Source organism: Hypomesus nipponensis, chromosome 8 (assembly GCF_054491055.1).
Source record: "Hypomesus nipponensis isolate SF chromosome 8, ASM5449105v1, whole genome shotgun sequence".
Lineage (NCBI taxonomy): Eukaryota > Metazoa > Chordata > Actinopteri > Osmeriformes > Osmeridae > Hypomesus > Hypomesus nipponensis.
The window spans coordinates 11,191,193-11,209,030 of NC_140368.1; the positions used below are offsets into that span (position 1 = coordinate 11,191,193).

General features: G+C 48.0%; 3 protein-coding genes across 3 annotated transcripts; 1 reads left to right on the forward strand and 2 right to left on the reverse strand.

Moving 5' to 3' along the window:
* The first annotated feature begins 916 nt into the window (after positions 1-916).
* On the forward strand, positions 917-6,200 carry LOC146275154 (E3 ubiquitin-protein ligase MSL2-like). Its single transcript, XM_084703071.1, is given in 6 exon segments — positions 917-1,607; positions 2,072-2,169; positions 2,282-2,432; positions 3,383-4,174; positions 4,177-4,700; positions 5,080-6,200. Coding segments are annotated over 4 exon segments (1,758 nt in total). The 5' UTR covers positions 917-1,607; positions 2,072-2,169; positions 2,282-2,290; the 3' UTR covers positions 5,380-6,200.
* A 347-nt stretch (positions 6,201-6,547) lies between these two features.
* Positions 6,548-10,603, reverse strand: tnfsf10 (TNF superfamily member 10). The gene is made up of 6 exons (XM_084703072.1): positions 10,060-10,603; positions 9,315-9,455; positions 8,844-8,889; positions 8,608-8,724; positions 8,230-8,462; positions 6,548-7,757 (listed from the first exon to the last, which is right to left on the reverse strand). Exons 1-6 carry the CDS (start codon positions 10,171-10,173, stop codon positions 7,548-7,550), a joined length of 861 nt encoding a protein of 286 aa, XP_084559198.1. The 5' UTR covers positions 10,174-10,603; the 3' UTR covers positions 6,548-7,547.
* Positions 10,604-12,552: 1,949 nt separating this feature from the next.
* LOC146275156 (neutral cholesterol ester hydrolase 1-like) lies at positions 12,553-17,659 on the reverse strand. The gene is made up of 5 exons (XM_084702924.1): positions 16,873-17,659; positions 15,502-15,724; positions 15,294-15,363; positions 14,843-15,014; positions 12,553-14,641 (listed from the first exon to the last, which is right to left on the reverse strand). Exons 1-5 carry the CDS (start codon positions 17,008-17,010, stop codon positions 14,021-14,023), a joined length of 1,224 nt encoding a protein of 407 aa, XP_084559050.1. The 5' UTR covers positions 17,011-17,659; the 3' UTR covers positions 12,553-14,020.
* Positions 17,660-17,838: the final 179 nt, after the last annotated feature.

A 17,838-nucleotide genomic window follows, 5' to 3' on the forward strand; every position in this document is an offset into this window, starting at 1 on the left:
CCTCCCTACTCAGCCACAGTAAATGTGCTGTATTTACATAATATTCTTAATGTGGTATTTGCATAAATAATCTGCTAAATGAATGCTAAATGAATAGATGTAAAGTAAATGTAATTGCACTTGTTTTATTTTATAATAAAACATATTACTAACAATTATGAGGACTGTAAATTGTTGTTAACCTTGCTCTTTTTTACAGAGTGAATTTGTGTTCATTCTGATGTAATTTCAGCTGTTAGTGGCATATGACAAAAATTGAATTTTAACAATCTCTCTCTCTCTCTCTCTCTCTCTCTCTCTCTCTCTCTCTCTCTCTGACACACAGACAGACACAAAACCAACTTTGACTAATAAATGGAAGCTTCCTTTTTTTGAAGAATGTTTCTGTCCATGCCATGACCAACTGTTCTAAACTGGTAATTTTCCAATCTAGCCTGTACCTTTACAGAACATGGACAGCTCTGTCTTGCTTATGCAACAAAGGATCTTGTTCTTATATAACCTCTAAATGTCTATACGAAAATATGTATGATTATTTACTCAAATATAGTCCCTCTATTCCTTCTTAACATATTTGTTATTTGTTCACCTAATCCTAATAAAACTAGTATGGAAGGTCAAAATACATAAAAGTCTAGTATCGTCATTAAACATATTTTTCATAAAATTTTACATAAAGGGGTCAGGTAACTAACTTCATAAGACAGACTTTGATCAATAACGTTGGTAATATTACTGTCATTATAAAATCATAAATGGGCGAATCTTCAAAGTCCATATCTTCTAAAGTAGCCTACTTCACATGCATTTGGATTTAATGTCGTGAAACATTCCTCGATAGAGGAAAAAACGTATAACCAAGGGAACCGTCCCTAGTTCTCGCGAGAGATTAATCATAGCGCCCCCTGGTGGTCTGACTGCGGAGAAGGAAAAGGGAGGAGATACCTCACAGCTAACGATAGCAGGCTACACAAACAAGAAATATTTCAGTATAATTTCGATCATTCAGTGACGAACGGAATATTTTTTTATGGTGACAGAGGACTTTATTTTTCACTACGCAAAATGTTTTGCTATAAAAGAACCCCACTGAAGGACCTGTAAAAACAAGAGACTAGCTAATACCAAAAGGAGGAAAAGAGGCCTATTTGTGTTCCTGGTGTCCTGGTGCATCTCGCGCAGCCGGTGTAGCAAATATACTCCGCTGCTCTCAGGGGCTCTTATTTACTACTCTGATTAACAGATTTGATTCTGAGTTTTGACTTTGTTCAACCGTTCATTGGCTTTACCAGGCGACCAGTTATCGCAACCCGAAGCTCTCGCACAGTGGACTTAACTTGAAAAGATTTTTGGAGCCAAATCGGCCTGTTTTGTTTTTTTTTTTCTCCAGCGGAGCCGCCATGAATCGCCTCGGACAATAACACAATTTGAGCGTGCTTATCTGTTCCACTGCCTACGTGCTCCAAATGCGTGGGGATTGAATAATGTGAGATGTAAAGCGGACAGATTTGAATCAGCTAAATATTTTATGGACATTTTAGTAAATAAATTAATACCAGGCTAAATAAAAATACGTTTTGACAAGCAATAACGAAGCCAGATTGAATGTAAGTAGCAAGCTACGATCTAGCATAGGTAATTAGAAAGCTAGTGTTGGTAGCTAACTCAGCGGCTGAGGAAAGAGCGCCACCAATGTATTGTTGAATCATAACTCCACGCCAAGACTGCCAGGTGTGATTACATGGGAAATAAGTAACTTGACTTTTGGAAATGTAATTCCATAAATTCTTTTTTTATTTTTCCATATTCTAATGCACTTAAGTAGATTGACAGTTTTTGTTGTCATGCCATGATGCTAATTTGGGCCTACTTCGTTCCGTGGAAGAGGGGGAAACGCTGAAATGGATTGGTAATGAAGACCTTAGCTAGCCACAAGTTTAATTATAATTACGCCGAACACAGACCTAATGTTTGTGCATAGCATGTGCGGTTTGTAGCTGGCTGGCTACTAAGCAAGTGATAAAAGTTTGATCCCATATCATATATATTATTACACAATCTGGATCCACAGAAGCCAGCAACCATCCTTTTGAGTCGTACATCCATGGTCCCTGCAAGGCAGGAACGCTCTCCCCTTCCCTGGACAATACTACGGACACTACGGGAGTAGTAAGAACCTCCATTAAACGACGACTTTGAAATATAGTCGTCCGTTGAACCGGGTTGTGCTTGTGTGTCTCGATTTTCATTTTTATCTCCCGGATTGGACGACTGGCGCGAGGCTGCTGAGATGAACCCGGTGAATGCGACCTCTCTCTACGTGTCCGCGTGTCGTTCGGTGCTGCAGTGCGACCCTCGCGACCCCCGGGCCCTCGCGGAGCTCTACAAGCTGCTCCCGTTCTTTCGCCAGTCTCTGTCTTGCCTCGTGTGTGGTGAGTAAATACGAATCGAGGTGGCTTGTAGATGTGTAGGCATCTGCCAGCTCTCAATGTCTAGCTGGCTGACATTAGCTAGCTTTAGCTGGTTTTACCATGACACACCCCCTTTTGAAGAAGAAATGTTATGTTAGCATTAGCACGCAACCTAATGCATGTATAACGTTGCAAGCCTTTATTCTACACTTGAATAGATATATGAACATTGATTTGTTGTCGATGCTAGTTTTTGGTTCACTGGGATATTCGTTCCGGCTGAGTCTCCACGTAGTGCAAAAAGGAGTGTGCGTGAGATGTACAGAGTCTGTACATGGGTCCCGTTTGTTTTGGGAAAATGCAAAGGTTTGCTTACACTTAAAGATAGACCTCCTTTAGAAATTATTCACGGGCATGAAAGGGTTGCGTTAAATATAGAATTTCTCGACTCCCGAGTCACGCAATATTTACTAAGGTGCATTCACTTGCCTTCATTTTTTATATATTTTTGTAACAGACACTGCAGTTAATTGACCGTATCGCTGCGTGCTTTTATATAACGGCCTTGGACGAGAATCGGTTTCTCGAGTCTGGGTTTTGAGTGTGTTTTACCCTGCATGACAATCATGCTGTGGCTGTGTGTGAAGGGGAGGAGCTAGTGTCTAAGGCTTATTTGTTGTGGTTCATAATGGTCCTCCCCCACCTGCACTCTGCGCCTTCAGCTGCTGGCCCTGCCAACCACAGTTGCCAAGGAATCCCATCAAAGCGCAGTTGTGATCTTGCCTGGCACATTTTTGTTTTCTCTTGATACATTTAACGAACCAAAGGAATGCATGATGTGATGGAGATGGCATGGTTTAGTCAAGTTATTTTGTTGCATTGGTGTGCTCATCCTTTAATATTTTTTTTTTCTTTTTTAACATATAAATATTGAATAAACCAATTCATTATTTATCTGTGTGTCCCTTCAGGTAATCTTCTGCAGGACCCCATAGCTCCCACCAACTCGACGTGTCAGCACTATGTTTGTCTGGGCTGTAAGGGCCGGAGGATGCTGCTTAAGCCCTCTTGTAGCTGGTGCAAGGACTACTCTTGCTTTGAGGAGAACAGACAGCTATCACTGCTGGTCCACTGCTACAAGAAGCTGTGTCTCTACATTGCCCAGTCTCCGCTCGCCTCACACATAGCCAGCGCGGCCAGCGATTCGCCCGACCTCCAGGCCATCCTCAACGAGGGCCTCTCATTGGTGGAGAATGAGCAGGAAGGGGAGGACACTTCGGATTCGGCAAATCAGTCGCCGGCACCTTCCACGTCGGACCTCCGGCGGGACGAAGCTCCTGCCAACGAAAGGAGGCAGGACAAGGGAGCCGTGAACGGTCTGCACGGCTGCAACGGCCTGGCCAGTTCGGACACGCTGTCATCCGTCACCATAGCGACGGGGCTAGGGGTTTTGAAGCATGAGGGATTCGGGGAGGAGTTGCCGGTTTGCGTCGCTGGGGAGGCGGGGCTGTGCGACATCAGCACGTTTGGGGAGGAGCTCAAACACGGAGGAGGGCCGCTGTTGTTGAGTGTGGAGGAGGTTCTAAGGACCCTGGAGCCCGACCCCGAGCCGTCCCTCCAGTCCGACTGCCCTCTGTCCAGGCCCTTGTCCAGCCTCAACGGGCCTTACTACCCCTCCATCCCCGAGGCCTCCCGCCTGACCTCCTCCCTCCCGTCGGAACCCAAGCCTCGCCTCCCCCCTCCTCACCCCCAGCCCTCCCCTGCCGTCCCCGCCTCCCCCCTCGTTGCCACCGCAAGCGCTCTCGCTCCGAGAGTGACAGTGAGAAGGTCCTGCCCCTTCCCATCGCCAGCATCCTGCAGGGCCCTTCCCTGGGCGCCACCAACCCCCCACACCACCCCAACCCCCCCACCGCCAGCGCCGCCGCCAACAAACGAGAGCCCAAGCATCCCTCCGCCATTGCCCCCCCTCACCTGGCCCCTGTGCCCAACGGAGGGCCTCCGAAAGTAGGCAAGACTGTGCTGGTGCCCAGCAAAGGGCTGAAGAACCACGGAGGGCCCAAAAAGGCCTACACCAAGGCCAGGCAGGGGGCCCCCAAACCCCGCGCTCAACCCCGCGACCGCCTCCCCACCCACCCCCACTCTCACCCCCACTCTCACCCCCCCAGCCCCTCCAAGCCCCTCTACAAGAAGCCTGTGGAGAAGAAAGGCTGCAAGTGTGGAAGGGCCACCCAGAACCCCTCTGTGTTGACCTGCAGGGGGCAGCGTTGTCCCTGCTACTCCAACCGCAAGGTAAGAACCCCTCTGGCTGTGTCCCGGTCCTGAACCCCTAAACCCCCCCCCCCCCCCCCTTCTACAAGCAACACTGCAACAAGCAACAGCCCTGCAGGACATTAGCATTACTGCTACTAGGCTGTTCTGTTACAAGATGTACTGCAACAGGACATTAGCATTACTGCTACTAGGCTGTTCTGTTACAAGATGTACTGCAACAGGACATTAGCCCAGTGTTGGTAATATCAGGTTGCTTCATTGCTTGTAACAGTATTGCCAATGTGTTGTTGCTGTATTGCTGGTAACAGTAGCAGTATTGCTGGTAACAGTAGCAGTATTGCTGAAGTGTAGCAGTCCTCGTCCTCTACTCACGTGACCCCCCCCCCTCCCCTCCCAGGCGTGTCTGGACTGCATCTGCCGGGGCTGCCAGAACTCCTACATGGCCAACGGAGAGAAGAAGCTGGAGGCGTTTGCCGTGCCGGAGAAGGCCCTGGAGCAGACGCGTCTCACGCTCGGCATCAACCTCACCAGCATCACCGCCGCCGCCCTGCGGAACCCGGCGACCAGCTCCCCGGGCAACGCCCTCATCAACGTCACCACGGCAACCGGGGCCCCGGTCACGGCGGCCTTCCTGACGGGGGCGGGGCCCGACGACAGGGGCTTCGACGACTCGCTGGACATGAGATTTGACTGTTGAAGTCCCGTCTGCTCGTTGTTGCACCTTCCCCCCCCCCCCCCTCGGACAGTGACTGACCAATGGGGTGGTGCAGAGGGACCTGGAGGGGGGCGGAGCTAGAATAAGGCAGCTACAGCGAAGGGCGGGAGGGAGCGTTCGGATGAGATCCCCCCCCTCGGACGAGAACCCCTCGATCGCCCTGAAACTGAAACATTCTTTCAGTCTTACGTACTGATGCAGTGTGGACAGGAGAGTGGGGGGAGAGGGAGGTCCTAACGTTACTGTATGTTCAGAGATTTCATTTCTGGGGCTGAGCAGGAGTTTTGTTTTCTACTATCAGTGATGTGTACTAGAGCATGATGATTTGCTGAGTCAGGGAGTTGACTGGGCCGTGTCTGTGCTCTCTGCTCCTTGGATGTGCAAGACGGATGGTTTGGGGGGCAAAGCTCGTTGGGCAAGAATGGAGCCCGAGACCTCATTAGTGACTGGCTGTAATTTATGAAAACGTTTTTTTGTTTGTTTTTTTTGTACACAGACTTACCAAAATTCCATTTAAGAGGACATTTTATTATATATTTTTTAAGTTACATTAACAAAATTTGCAGTATTTATTGGATGTCGCCTAACATAGGTAGCATTGGGTGTCAACGGATTGCCAGGATCCTGCCCACTCCAGCTCTTAGCCTATCAAGATCCAGTCTGGACGATTTCTGTCTAAATTATGTTGCTGTCCTGTTACTGCTAGTTTCTGCTGTCTCAAACTGTTTTTGTTTTCCCTTTGGGCATTTAAAAACCTGTAATATAACTGTAACATATTTCCACAAAAAAGAAAATCAAACCTATACTGCTGTTGTTTTGTGTCATGTGACTCTTCTACCTCAGCAACCCTTGTCTTCATCCCTCCCTGCAGTCTGCAGTCTTATCTGGTTCCTGTTTATGCACTTCTTGGTCTATCCACAAGGGGGCAGTAACACTCAGGCCTACAGTCACCTGGTATCAGTCCAGCAGATGTCAACTTGATGTTGATAGTTGGTTCGCTGTTCAAAGTCTGCTGACCAGTGTCACTGTAGGACGGAGCTGAAGTCTGCGTGCTTGTAGTGTCCCACATTCACCAGCAGGGGGGAGGCCGTGGCCCTTCCCCCTGCTTAACGGACTTCCAGAGCGAATGAGCATCCAGGATCATCTGGAGGGGCGTTCACAATGTCTTTATTTCATACAAATTTACAGACTTGGTCCATTTTATATTTACATTCACATTCAATTGTACTTTACTGGATGCTCTTCAAAGGCTCATAAACATCTCCTTCCCCTCGTTTTAAAAACATCCTCATGGTTTTATGGCTACAATGTTTGGTAGGGGTCAATATAAACCTTGAGAAGGAGTGAGGATAGTTTGATGAGAACACCATGCTCACTAACCCCTCCCCCGCCTCCCCTTGACACACACACATACTGTTTGGCTCTACACAAGTTATGAATCAACAATTGGCAGTGTCGTTGCAGAACAAGCTGACTCCCTCGCCCCTAAACTGAGTAACTGTGATACACAAGTCTACACACAGCGTCAATAAACCGACAGTTGACACCAAAAGCAGTGAACCGTGGAAGGTGCCAAGGTAAATCACTTGCAGTGCTCTTCTCATTGGGTTATGTCATCGTTGGCTGTGATGGGCTACAATTGTGAAAGGAAAAACAAGCATTTTTCTGTACAAATTGGAACATCAGAAACCACACAGTACCCGTATTTACAGGTATCCCATGTCCCAGGACAGGATGAGTTCCTGTATAAGGAAAGAAGTCACTCGTGTTTGGATGGAGAGTTCTGGAAGGAAGCAATCCACAACAATCCTCTTAAGAAAAACCCAGATGTTTCAACCGATCCTTTTGTCTTCACCTTTTAGTTCATTTAGTCATTTAGCAGACGCTCTTATCCAGAGCGATAGTAGTTTGATATATAGTTTGAGAGCTTGACAGACATTGATGTTTGTATTTGGCTTGCCATTTAGATGCATCAGTTTGGCTGGAACTATCTCCCTCTCTTGTCCACACACACAGAACAGAGACAGGCACCGACGGCTACATTCCATGTGACAGTCCCATTCACATTACTGCAGTCTCACGCCCCGAGCTCAACCCCCCCAGCCACCCCCCTCAACTGTGGCTCCCGTCTTTGGCCTTCGACCCTCCACCTAGCTGAGCAGGAAGGCCCCGAAGAAGCTGCTTCTCTCGTCCATGTCGACGGCGGAGGCATTGCTCACGGTGACGAAGAGGCGGTCGCCGGCGGCGAGGGGGAAGAGCCCCCCCTGGTGGGCGGAGTGGAGGGAGAACTGGGAGACACGCGACCAGCAGGGGGTACGGCTGGTCTTCATCAGCAGGATGGGAACCGCGTAGGAGGTGACCTGGGGGGGGTGTGGAAGAGGAGGAGGGGGGGGGGGGTAGGATGAGGGTGTAGTGTGATGGGGGGGGGGGAGGAGGGGGGGGGTAAGATGAGGGTGTAGTGTGATGGGGGGGGGAGAGGGGGGGAGGAGAGGAGGGGGGGGGGTAGGATGAGGGTGTAGTGTGATGGGGGCGGGGAGAGGGGGGGGAGGAGAGGAGGAGGGGGGGGTAGGATGAGGGTGTAGTGTGATGGGGGGGGGGAGAAGAGGAGGTGGGGGGGTAGGATGAGGGTGTAGTGTGATGGGGGGGGGGGAGCAGGAGGATGAGGGGTGGGCCAAGTTTGACTTTAGATCATTCTAAACATAGAGTTAGCATAGACGGGAGTGAACAACTGTCTGGAATGGAACAATGTGTGGAACGAAGAGAGGAAGGAGGATAGGATACAACCCCATTGGTGTGTGGATGAGAACACGGGGCAGTCCAGGGCATTCTCACCTTCTTGTACACGTATTGGAGCATGGGCCTCCCTCTGTCCTCCTCCTCCCCCTCCTCCTCCTGGGAATGGCTGTGTCGGAAGTAGGTCTGGGCATAGACATAGTACAGGCCGGGGCGTGGCACCACCAGCTCCCCGTCAACCAATCGGATGTCTCGCAGGAAGGCGAGGCCCTTTTGCCCCTCCCACCACGTAATCTTCTGCCCCTGGATGCGACGGATGGTTGAAACTGCAGCTACGCACACACACACACACACGCCTTGAGCTGGGTTTGATTCACACACAACACACGCAGGTGTCGTAAACCTCCCTAAAACAATAGCTGAATGCATACCACAGAGCAGGCACGCTTAGTCCAACGAAGCAGGATGAAAACTCACCTCCCTCCTCCATCTCCACTGTGGACACGTAGCTTCCTGTGACGTGGGCGGCCACTTTGGGGCGGGGTGAAGCAATGTCTTCCATTACAAGTGAGGGCAACACCCGTGACACCTCATCTGCCAGAGAAAAAACAATTATTGGTGACCAACATGCACTCCATTTAGCACTTTTCAGCACTCTCTGTGTATTCCGGTGGCCAACAGTGTGGGTTTCTCTGTAGAGCAACGTCACCCACCTTTGACCGCTGTGGAGATCTCCGACTGGTATCTCTGGGACAAGGACTGAGGGGAGAGACCAGTAGAAGTTCAGGATTTATTGCCAACACTTAGAAGACAAAATTTTCATTTGAACTAAAGAGCACAGCATTGCAATTTGTGGTTATGTGTGTGTGTATGTGTGTGTGTTTTTTGACCTACTAGCCAGGTGAGTGCATTCCTGTGCTCATTAAACCACATACACCGGATCCCATCTCTGAGAGAGCTATGAAGGAGCCCATTGTGTGTCTGTCTGGACCCAAATCTTAGTAGGAAGTGGCTCCAAAACATTGAGTCAAATTCAGTTCCTCAACTAAGCCTTAGGTTAGACTTCTGGGACAGTGGTTCATAGTCAATTTTACTTTTCTAAGATCTCTTAAAGGCAGAAACAACCCATGTGAGAATGTACCTGTGTGTGTTTTGTGTGTTTGTGCGCGTGTGTCCATTTTTACCTTTTCAATGAGACTGTGCAACTGCTGCGTGACTTGCCAACACGGGTCCCCGCGGCCCTCTTCGGCCGCGCGTAGGTAGGCACCCCGCAGATTGGCGCGTGTGAGGCACGAGACGCTGCCCCTGGCGAACGTCTCCTTCATCTGCACAGCAAACAGAACGTAGCTGCTTTGTCTTTTCTACTTTGTGTATATATTTCTTTATTTTCTGTTTATTATAGATACATTTCATTTCGCAATTCCTTTTTTGTTTGTTTCCTTATTTTGTCTTACAATTAATCAAAATCGGTCATATTTCCTTATCGACCATCTGTTTCACTTCTGTGGTCAGTTTCGGGTTTCTATCTTATCGTTGGGAACGAAAGCAAATGATTGATAGACTCGCAATCATGCCTAGCCAGAGGGGAGTGGAGAGCCAGTTGTTGCTCAAGCTTTATAGTGGGTATTCCGGTTATAGACCATACGCTTGCAAGAAATCAAGACAGATATTGCCTACAGGCAGACCATGCAGCCAAGTTAGTGAAGGTAATATAGTACAACACAATAAAAGTTAGATTTCTTCCTTGTTCGCTCAACGAAGCAATACACGACTAGCAACTATCCTGTATGAGTTCAACTTGCAGATTTATTTCTGCAAACCAAGTTCTACAGTGCATACAATAATACAAGCAATAGCTACGACTTTCTCTTTACGCGCACTGGCACTGCGCAGTATTGAGCACTCTAAAAAACCTATTTGAGTCCTTACCGAATTAAGAACATTGGTGAAGTATAGCACGGTGACGGTGACGGCCACTGTCTGCAGCAGGACAGCAACGAGAAGCAGAATCCCAAGGCACGGAACGCCGCTCGAGCCCGTCATACCGACAGACTGCCGCGCGTCCCGTTCCGCTCCAGATCCAGAACAATAGAGGAGGAGAGTTCTGACTTGTGTCCCCCCCTGGAGCGCAGTCCGCTCACGAGCCAGAACGGAGAGGGAGGAGAAGGCGGGGCCACCTTGGGGAACAAGAACCTTTCTCTCATTTGAAGGAGCTGTGTTTCGTTTTGCCCTGAGACAACACTGATACGCTGTAAATGTCGCTGCAGCTCACAAGGCCTGTCAAAGGTTAGAGTCACGGTTTCTTTGCATGTAAATACGTAAAGGTTTCTTATCCTATTGTTCTCTTCAACCAAATGGCTGTTCTACAGCGGTTTGAAAGGGATACTAGTTCTATAGTCTATTCTGTATCTGAAACATCTGGCCTCAATCTGGGCTCTCTGCGCGCGTGGGCCCTAGGGACCCTCGCGCTTATTAGGTTTCAGTCCAGCATTCTATGCGGAGTGTGTGGGTGTGTGTGTGGGTATGTGTGTGTGAGGGAAGTAGGCCTATTACTAAAATGGTTTTAACTTAACTTCAGTTAGTTGATGGCCTAGGATGTGTGTGTTTGTGTGTGTGTGAGAGAAATCAGGGGACAATGTCTTCTCCAGGTTGATGAAGTCATCATCAGTACCCCTGAACAGCAGGGTTGACACACACACTCACACACACATGACCTGTTCAGTTGTGATGGGAACTGTTCTCCTCCCCCACAAATTGGACTCCCTCACTCCCTTTCCAAATGGTTGTTTTTTTTCATTCCACTTCCTTGTCTTTCTCTATTTCTCCCCCACACAACCCTGCTCAGTCTCCTTGGTTCTGTGTAGGCTGTGTTGACATAACCTCCTCAGAACGCCTGCCCAGTTTTACTACACCACTAGTACCCAATTACACACACGCTTACAGACACGCATCCAAGCACACACACACACATGTACACACATGTAAACACGTACAGATACACACACATAAATACTCATAAACAATTCAACCATCGACAAAGGATGAGCATTAAATCTGGCATGCGTACATCTCTTGAGAGAGGTGAAGGGTGGTGTGTGGGGAGGGGGGGTGAAGGGGACCAATGGACACACTGCAAAGCTAAGAGGCAACCAATGGCCAATCAGGAAACTTGGGATTTTCCAGAGTTCCTTTTTTGGCAGAAACTCTTTGTTTTTGCTGACGCCAGGAAAAGCTCAAACAGAAAGACACATTCTCAGCTTTTTGTGATCCACCAACTAATACACTAATATATATATATATATATATATATATATATATATATATATATATATATATATATATATATATATATATATATATATATATATATATATATATATATATATATATATACACACACACACACATTTATGTGTGTGTGTGTGAGACAAGAAGTGTGTGTGTGTTGAGTGTTATGGTGTTTGCTGACTTAGCAGTTCATTTTGTTCCAAGTCCAAGTCAACTGAACTGTCCCAAACTCCATATAGAGACCTGAGAAATACAACTCCCCAAAAAATGTGGTGAACATTTGTCATAAGTTGTGTGTCTGTGTGTGTGACAGTCTGAGTGAGTCAGTGTCTGGAATATGTCTGTGTTCACACACAACGATATCTGTTGATAAAAGACCAGTGTTTTACTCCCTTACAGAACAAAAACTTCTCTTTTCCTGTCTATCCTCCTATTCTTTCTCTCTCGATCTGTCCCTCCCTCTTTCTGTCTGTCAGGAAGAAGGGAACAATGTGACCTTTAGTCTAAGTTACTGCCACGATAACATTCTCCTCTCACATTCCCCGACCAGCGACTCCAGGCTTCCCTTTCACGATCTCACCGTTTTGTTTTTCGTACAGGTCGTGTTTTCTTTTGAAATAATCGCTCAGGCCCCGAGTGATTAACGAGAAACTCCCGAAGGAGTCACGGTCGCACGGGGTCAGAACGAAACACGCACGAGCGAGTGCGCACAGCCTACCTTTCCTCTACTGTACACGCCCCCCCCCCCCCCCCCCCCCCCGAATAAAATCCCCTGTGTTCCAGCGCTGGGACCGTCACCTGAACAGGCCGTCATAGTGAACCCGGTATATCGAACCCCATGAGGAGTTGAAGGAAGAATGTCCCCTGCTCACTTTTTGAAATGAGCACAGACTTCCTGTTTTCAGCATTGCTCGGGCACGCACATACAAATATGTGAGAGACATGTTCTTGCCCATATTCTTCTCACTGTATCTGTGTCATTAACCTTGACATTCCTTGACAGACAGCGAGCGAGAGAGAGAACTGGTTTTCAACCACTAATAGAAAATACTGCAAAACGGAAAGAGTTCACTCCCTGCCAAACACATGACATAAGAGAAACCTGGATTTGGACAAGAACAACATAATTCATCATGAACCAGATTCATCTGTATTTGGATAACCAAACCTATAAAATGTGTTTACTCACAATGAAATAACATACATCAAAATGCTATCATCAAAGACCACATAAATAAAGTAATGTCACATTAAATAAGATATAAATATATTTCGTATACATACATTTATATGGATATATGAATATGCTCTGTATCACATAATAATTAATCAGCAAGGAGCAGCAGAAATCAAGGTGTCTCCATATTGGACTAGTTTGCTGTTGAAGGAACAGTGTCACCCTCTGTCCAAAAGTGGTATTACACACTACAAAACTTTGAAAGTCCATCTGTTCACATTTAGTCATTTTACATCTTCAACCTAAATTAGGACTCCTTATGTCTTCTGAGGAAGATGTTGAGATCTGAGATTTAAAAATACATTAGCTGAGTAGATCTACCAATGATAGGTCATTCACAAACCCTCACCACAAAACATCGTAATCACCAGTATAGATTATTTATCTCTTATTTTGTAAAAACAATAATAACGAATTAACCATGACCCTGGAACAATGAAAAAATGTAATCACTATTTTCAATGTTCAATTAAAATACCAATATAAGACCCAAGATTCAAACTTTTTGGACCCATTAGACACTTTTCAGCAGATTAACTTCAAGTAATGGGAACTCTCAGTGCTGTGCCATGATCCACACTCTACACATCACTGGTCTAATGCCAAACTAACACCTAGGACATTTACTTACAGTCTATGCCATAGAGTCCAGAAAGATAGAAGTGATCACATTTCATTCTGATGAAGCCCTCCCCTCTCTCCTGGATAGCTTAGCATTAATATGTTTTGCTCTCAGCAATCCTTTTCAGTGATTCTACCCTGGAACAGTTTTGATAGTTTGAGAATCATAACCCTAACTTTTGAATGACAGGGATGTTTATTTCCGTATATAATATATAATTTCCTTCTTTTTTTTTTTTAAGATTACAGTATTGCACAACCCGGTAATTCCACAGCTGCTGTTTCTAACAGCTGACACTGTACTGCCTTGTGCACAAAGCTATGGATAATCCTTAAAATTGTGTGTGGGCACCAGTGTGTAACTGCCTTACTTGACAGTACACCAGGATATGATGAAGCTTCACAATATTCTAGAGACAGTTCAAAGTGCCTGTGCTTGCATTTTTTTCAAATGGAAAATTAAAACGTCCAAAAAACTGTTAGGTAGTCAGAAGAGAAGTTGATTGTCGATTGTGTTGTCGATTGTGTTTGAGTTTCAGCCAGTGTTTCCACTAGCTGACTAAGTATCACCTCTCTGAACCCTTTAAATTCTTACAGTGTGTTGCAGAGGCTTTGGTTTTCAGGCATCCTGAACATTCTAACCTGTCACAGACTTGAACTATAGAATTCTAGTCCAACAGGAAGTGGTTTCATTGGTTCTATCTCTATGGGTCGAGTACCTTGAGGTTCTGGAAGTTCCAGGTTTTACAGGTTTTGGTCCAGCCAGTGTATGTAGTTCTCCAAGCTTCTCTGTCCAACTGTCGACTGCACCGGCCAGAACGCAAAAACCATGCAACCGTGGAAACCATCCTCGTAGTGATCGCTCGTCACGGCGACGCCCGCCTCCTCCAGGCGCCTGGCGTACATCAGCCCGTCATCTCTCAGCACGTCAAACTCACACGTCATCACATATGCTCGCGGCGTCCTACCCAGAATCCCTCGCTCCGACAGCAGCGGCGCCGCCCGGACATCCACCAGCCCCGGAACCTTCTCCACCACCTCCCGCGAGCCCGTCACCTTGACCATCGGCCTGTAGTGCTTCCTGCGTGCGTCTGGGAGCAGGGAGGTCCAGTTGAGCTTGGAGCGGGTGTGTGGAGTGATGCTGGGCTGGTCCAGAGAGCTGTGGTTGTTGGCCAGGAGAAGGGGGGACAGGGAGGGGTCAGCCCCCAGGTACTGGAGCCAGAAGCGGGCCATGAGGTGCCGGTAGAGGATGGGTACGTTGTGGTTCTGCTGATAGGACGGCGTGTGGAAGTCCAGGGACTGGAGCACGGGGTAGATCAACGCCTGAGCCTTAAACTTCACACTCGCACTCTTATCTGAGCCGATCTGTGGAGAGGGGCGTCGGCTCGTGAGGGTGTGTCATACGTGTGTGTGTGTGTGAGCGCGTGTGTGTGTGTGTGTGACCGTGAAGGTGGGCACATTTGTGAGTGCGCGTCAGTCAGTGTGGGTTTGTGTGCTCGTGTGAGTCGGTGTTTCTGTGTGAGCATGTGGCTGTGTGTGAGAGTACGTGTGGAGGTGTGGCCGTACCTCCTGGGCTACGGCGGCGGCCAGGTTCCCCCCAGCACTGTCTCCAGACACGCACAGCCTGCGTGGGTCCAGACTGTAGCGCTGCAGCACGGCCGCCGACAGGACGGCCCGCGACGCCGCCAGAGCATCCTGGTACTGACCCGGGAACACCACCTCTGGAGCCAGCCGGTAACTACGGAAACAACGACCAATTATTTAAATTTAGTCATTTAGGCGCTCTTATCCAGAGAGACTGTACAGTAAGTATAGGGACATTCCCCCCCCGAGGCAAGTAGGGTGAAATCCATTGCCCTAGGACACAAGGTCATTTTGCGCAGCCGGGAATCGAACCAGTAACCTTCTGAATAATAGCCCGATTCCCTAACCGCTTTGCCATGCCACGCGGCGTCCGTGCATTTTCCGACGACATTGTTGATTTCGTACAATCCGATGGGCGGCTGCTCGTACTTACTCCACTGACATGATGACGGCATCCAGATCCTCGGCCATCTTCCTGCACAGTAGATCGTAGGATCGCATGCCTGTACACACACACACACACACAGAACCACACGTACAAACACACACATGCACACAGCACACAGGTTAGCTTTAAGAGACCCCTAAATAACCCAAACCCCCACATTATCGTGTTCTTCCGAGAGACGTTCAACACTCACGTCCGCTCCCCAGAGCCCAGCCTCCGCCGTGGAAGTAAACCACGCCCCTCTTCAGCGTCCCCCCTCCGATTGGCTGGAACACCCGCGCGGCCACGCCCCCGAGGGTGGAGTCGGTGACGTGTACGGTGGGGCTGGAGCGAGGCTCGACGACCTCCACGCTGGAGACCAGCGTGTTCAGCATGTGCACGCTGTGACACACACCGAGGGCCTCAGCCATGTCACACTACAGGGAACACACACAGGGTTCTGGGATTTAGACGTATTAGCAATCTGCGGATTGGACCGAGAGTTTAACAAGCACCTCGACCTAAAACAACCAGTTCACACACAGCGGTACGAGCAAAGTCTCTCTGCGGCATGGAGGTCAGAGGACCATCTTTTTGTAGGGCACGAGCATGTCAATACAGATAGTGCCAGTCAGGCAGTAATGGTATTACACCAGCCACTGAAAGGATTCACAGCTGCCAGTCCATGACCCTTCTCAGGGCAGAGAGAGATCCTAGTCTCTCCCGTAGTTATCAAAAGGGAAGTTTACCCAGTACTTTCTCCTGACCCTTGACATCAGCCTGACAAATAGACACTATCAACTCTTGTCAACAGTAAACACACATGAGAATATGCTATCTAGTATCCAATGGCTAGTTCTATTGATTAAAGAATAACAGAAGTACATAGGAATCCAATTTCTTCCACATCTCCTTGCACACAAACTCTAGGCTGTCGACAATCGAGATTTTGTGTGCCGACGTTTGGACTCAGTTAGAACCGGAGCTCTCTAGGACCAAGAGCCGCCCAACTGCTCTGTGAGCGATCAACAGAAGTAGGGCAGATGCAGGTTACCAAGACGGCTAGTACGCAGGTCTATGGTCTGAGAGCTCCACACTGCGTTGGGGTAAAGATCAGGGAAAGGATGGCTGACTCACACAGCATATGTGTACTTAAAATAAATACTGCGCGTTGAAGCGAGTGTTGGTAACTGGAGGAAGGGCTTGTTGAATGAGTGGACTGGTGTGACAGGTTTTGAGGGGTGATTGACAGGAAAGGGCAGAAAAGCTTCGCAGATACTGTTAGGTGGACCTGTCTGTCTGACACGCGGAGCCGCAGCCCTGTCCAATCTAGAGCTAGTCAGCTCGGCGCTTCTCAGCCTTTAACGAGGTGTCGCGGCGGAGCGTAAGTTTAAATGACAGCGAGGCGAGCGCGACAGTCATCACAGGTGTAAACAGAAAGATAAGGCGTAAAGGTGGCAAATGAGCAGACCTCCACGACAGACGACCACACGCGGTGCGATGTCACTACTGCTCCACTGGTCTAAGCACGATCAATAATGGATCTTCTTATCAGTTACGTCACCAACGCCTGTTATTTTCTTACCACATGTATAAACCCACGAAAGAGCGCATCCAGCAGCATAAGTTTCCAAGGGTCGCCCACCGCTCTTGGTAACGGGAGATAGATATAGTAAGCAGCAGCCACTGACAGCAGCACGGTACTGATCCAACGGAGCCTCATCGCTCTGGACCGCGGGCACAAGTCGCCCAGTGGCAGTTGTTATTCACGGGACAGTTCTCCAGTCCAGTGGTGACCGTGCGGTTTGATCGAAGGGGATGAACCAGAAACATATAAGAGAATCAGGAGTTGTAGTAATGTCAGAATAAAAGTGCCAGAACAGAGTCCAATGTGGGATAAAGGATCCCACGGACCTTTGGGACTTTTGTTTTGAAATGCTAGCATTGCCTTTTGTATTCGGATGCGTGCCGAAGCATCAAGTATTACGCAAGAATTAGCATTGTGGGACTTGTAGTTCTCTTTTTCAACAACGCTGTCACGTTTGCACGTTTTTTGCCCCCCAAAAGAGTTGGCCAATAATCCGATTTTCTTAGAATTCATAATAATCTTGTGTTTAATCTGAACTATTAAACATTTCCGTGAAAACTGCAGTATTTACACAGCTGGTCCCACATACCCCTAATAAAAAATCTTGATCGCCAGTAGGCTAATACAATTTCTTCAGTTGAGAAACAAACACTAACAAGCTTTCCAACACTGCTTGGCAAGCTTCTCGCCCCTCATTTGCACACTAAGATAGGTTGGACCAGGTCGGGCTATTCACCCATAACAGGTTTGGCTGGAACTGGTTGTAGCAGAACCAGATGATCAAAACACAAATCCGGTTGATCCATTTGGGCTAAACAAGTCGCAGTGTCATTCCTTCGATCAAACCCCACCTCCCACCCGTTCTGATGTGATGTACAGAGCAGAGGAATACGAGGCTTCTCTTGAATGCACGGAGCTCTTCCGCTGCGAGTGGGTTAAGCGGTGACCCCCGTAATCAATCTA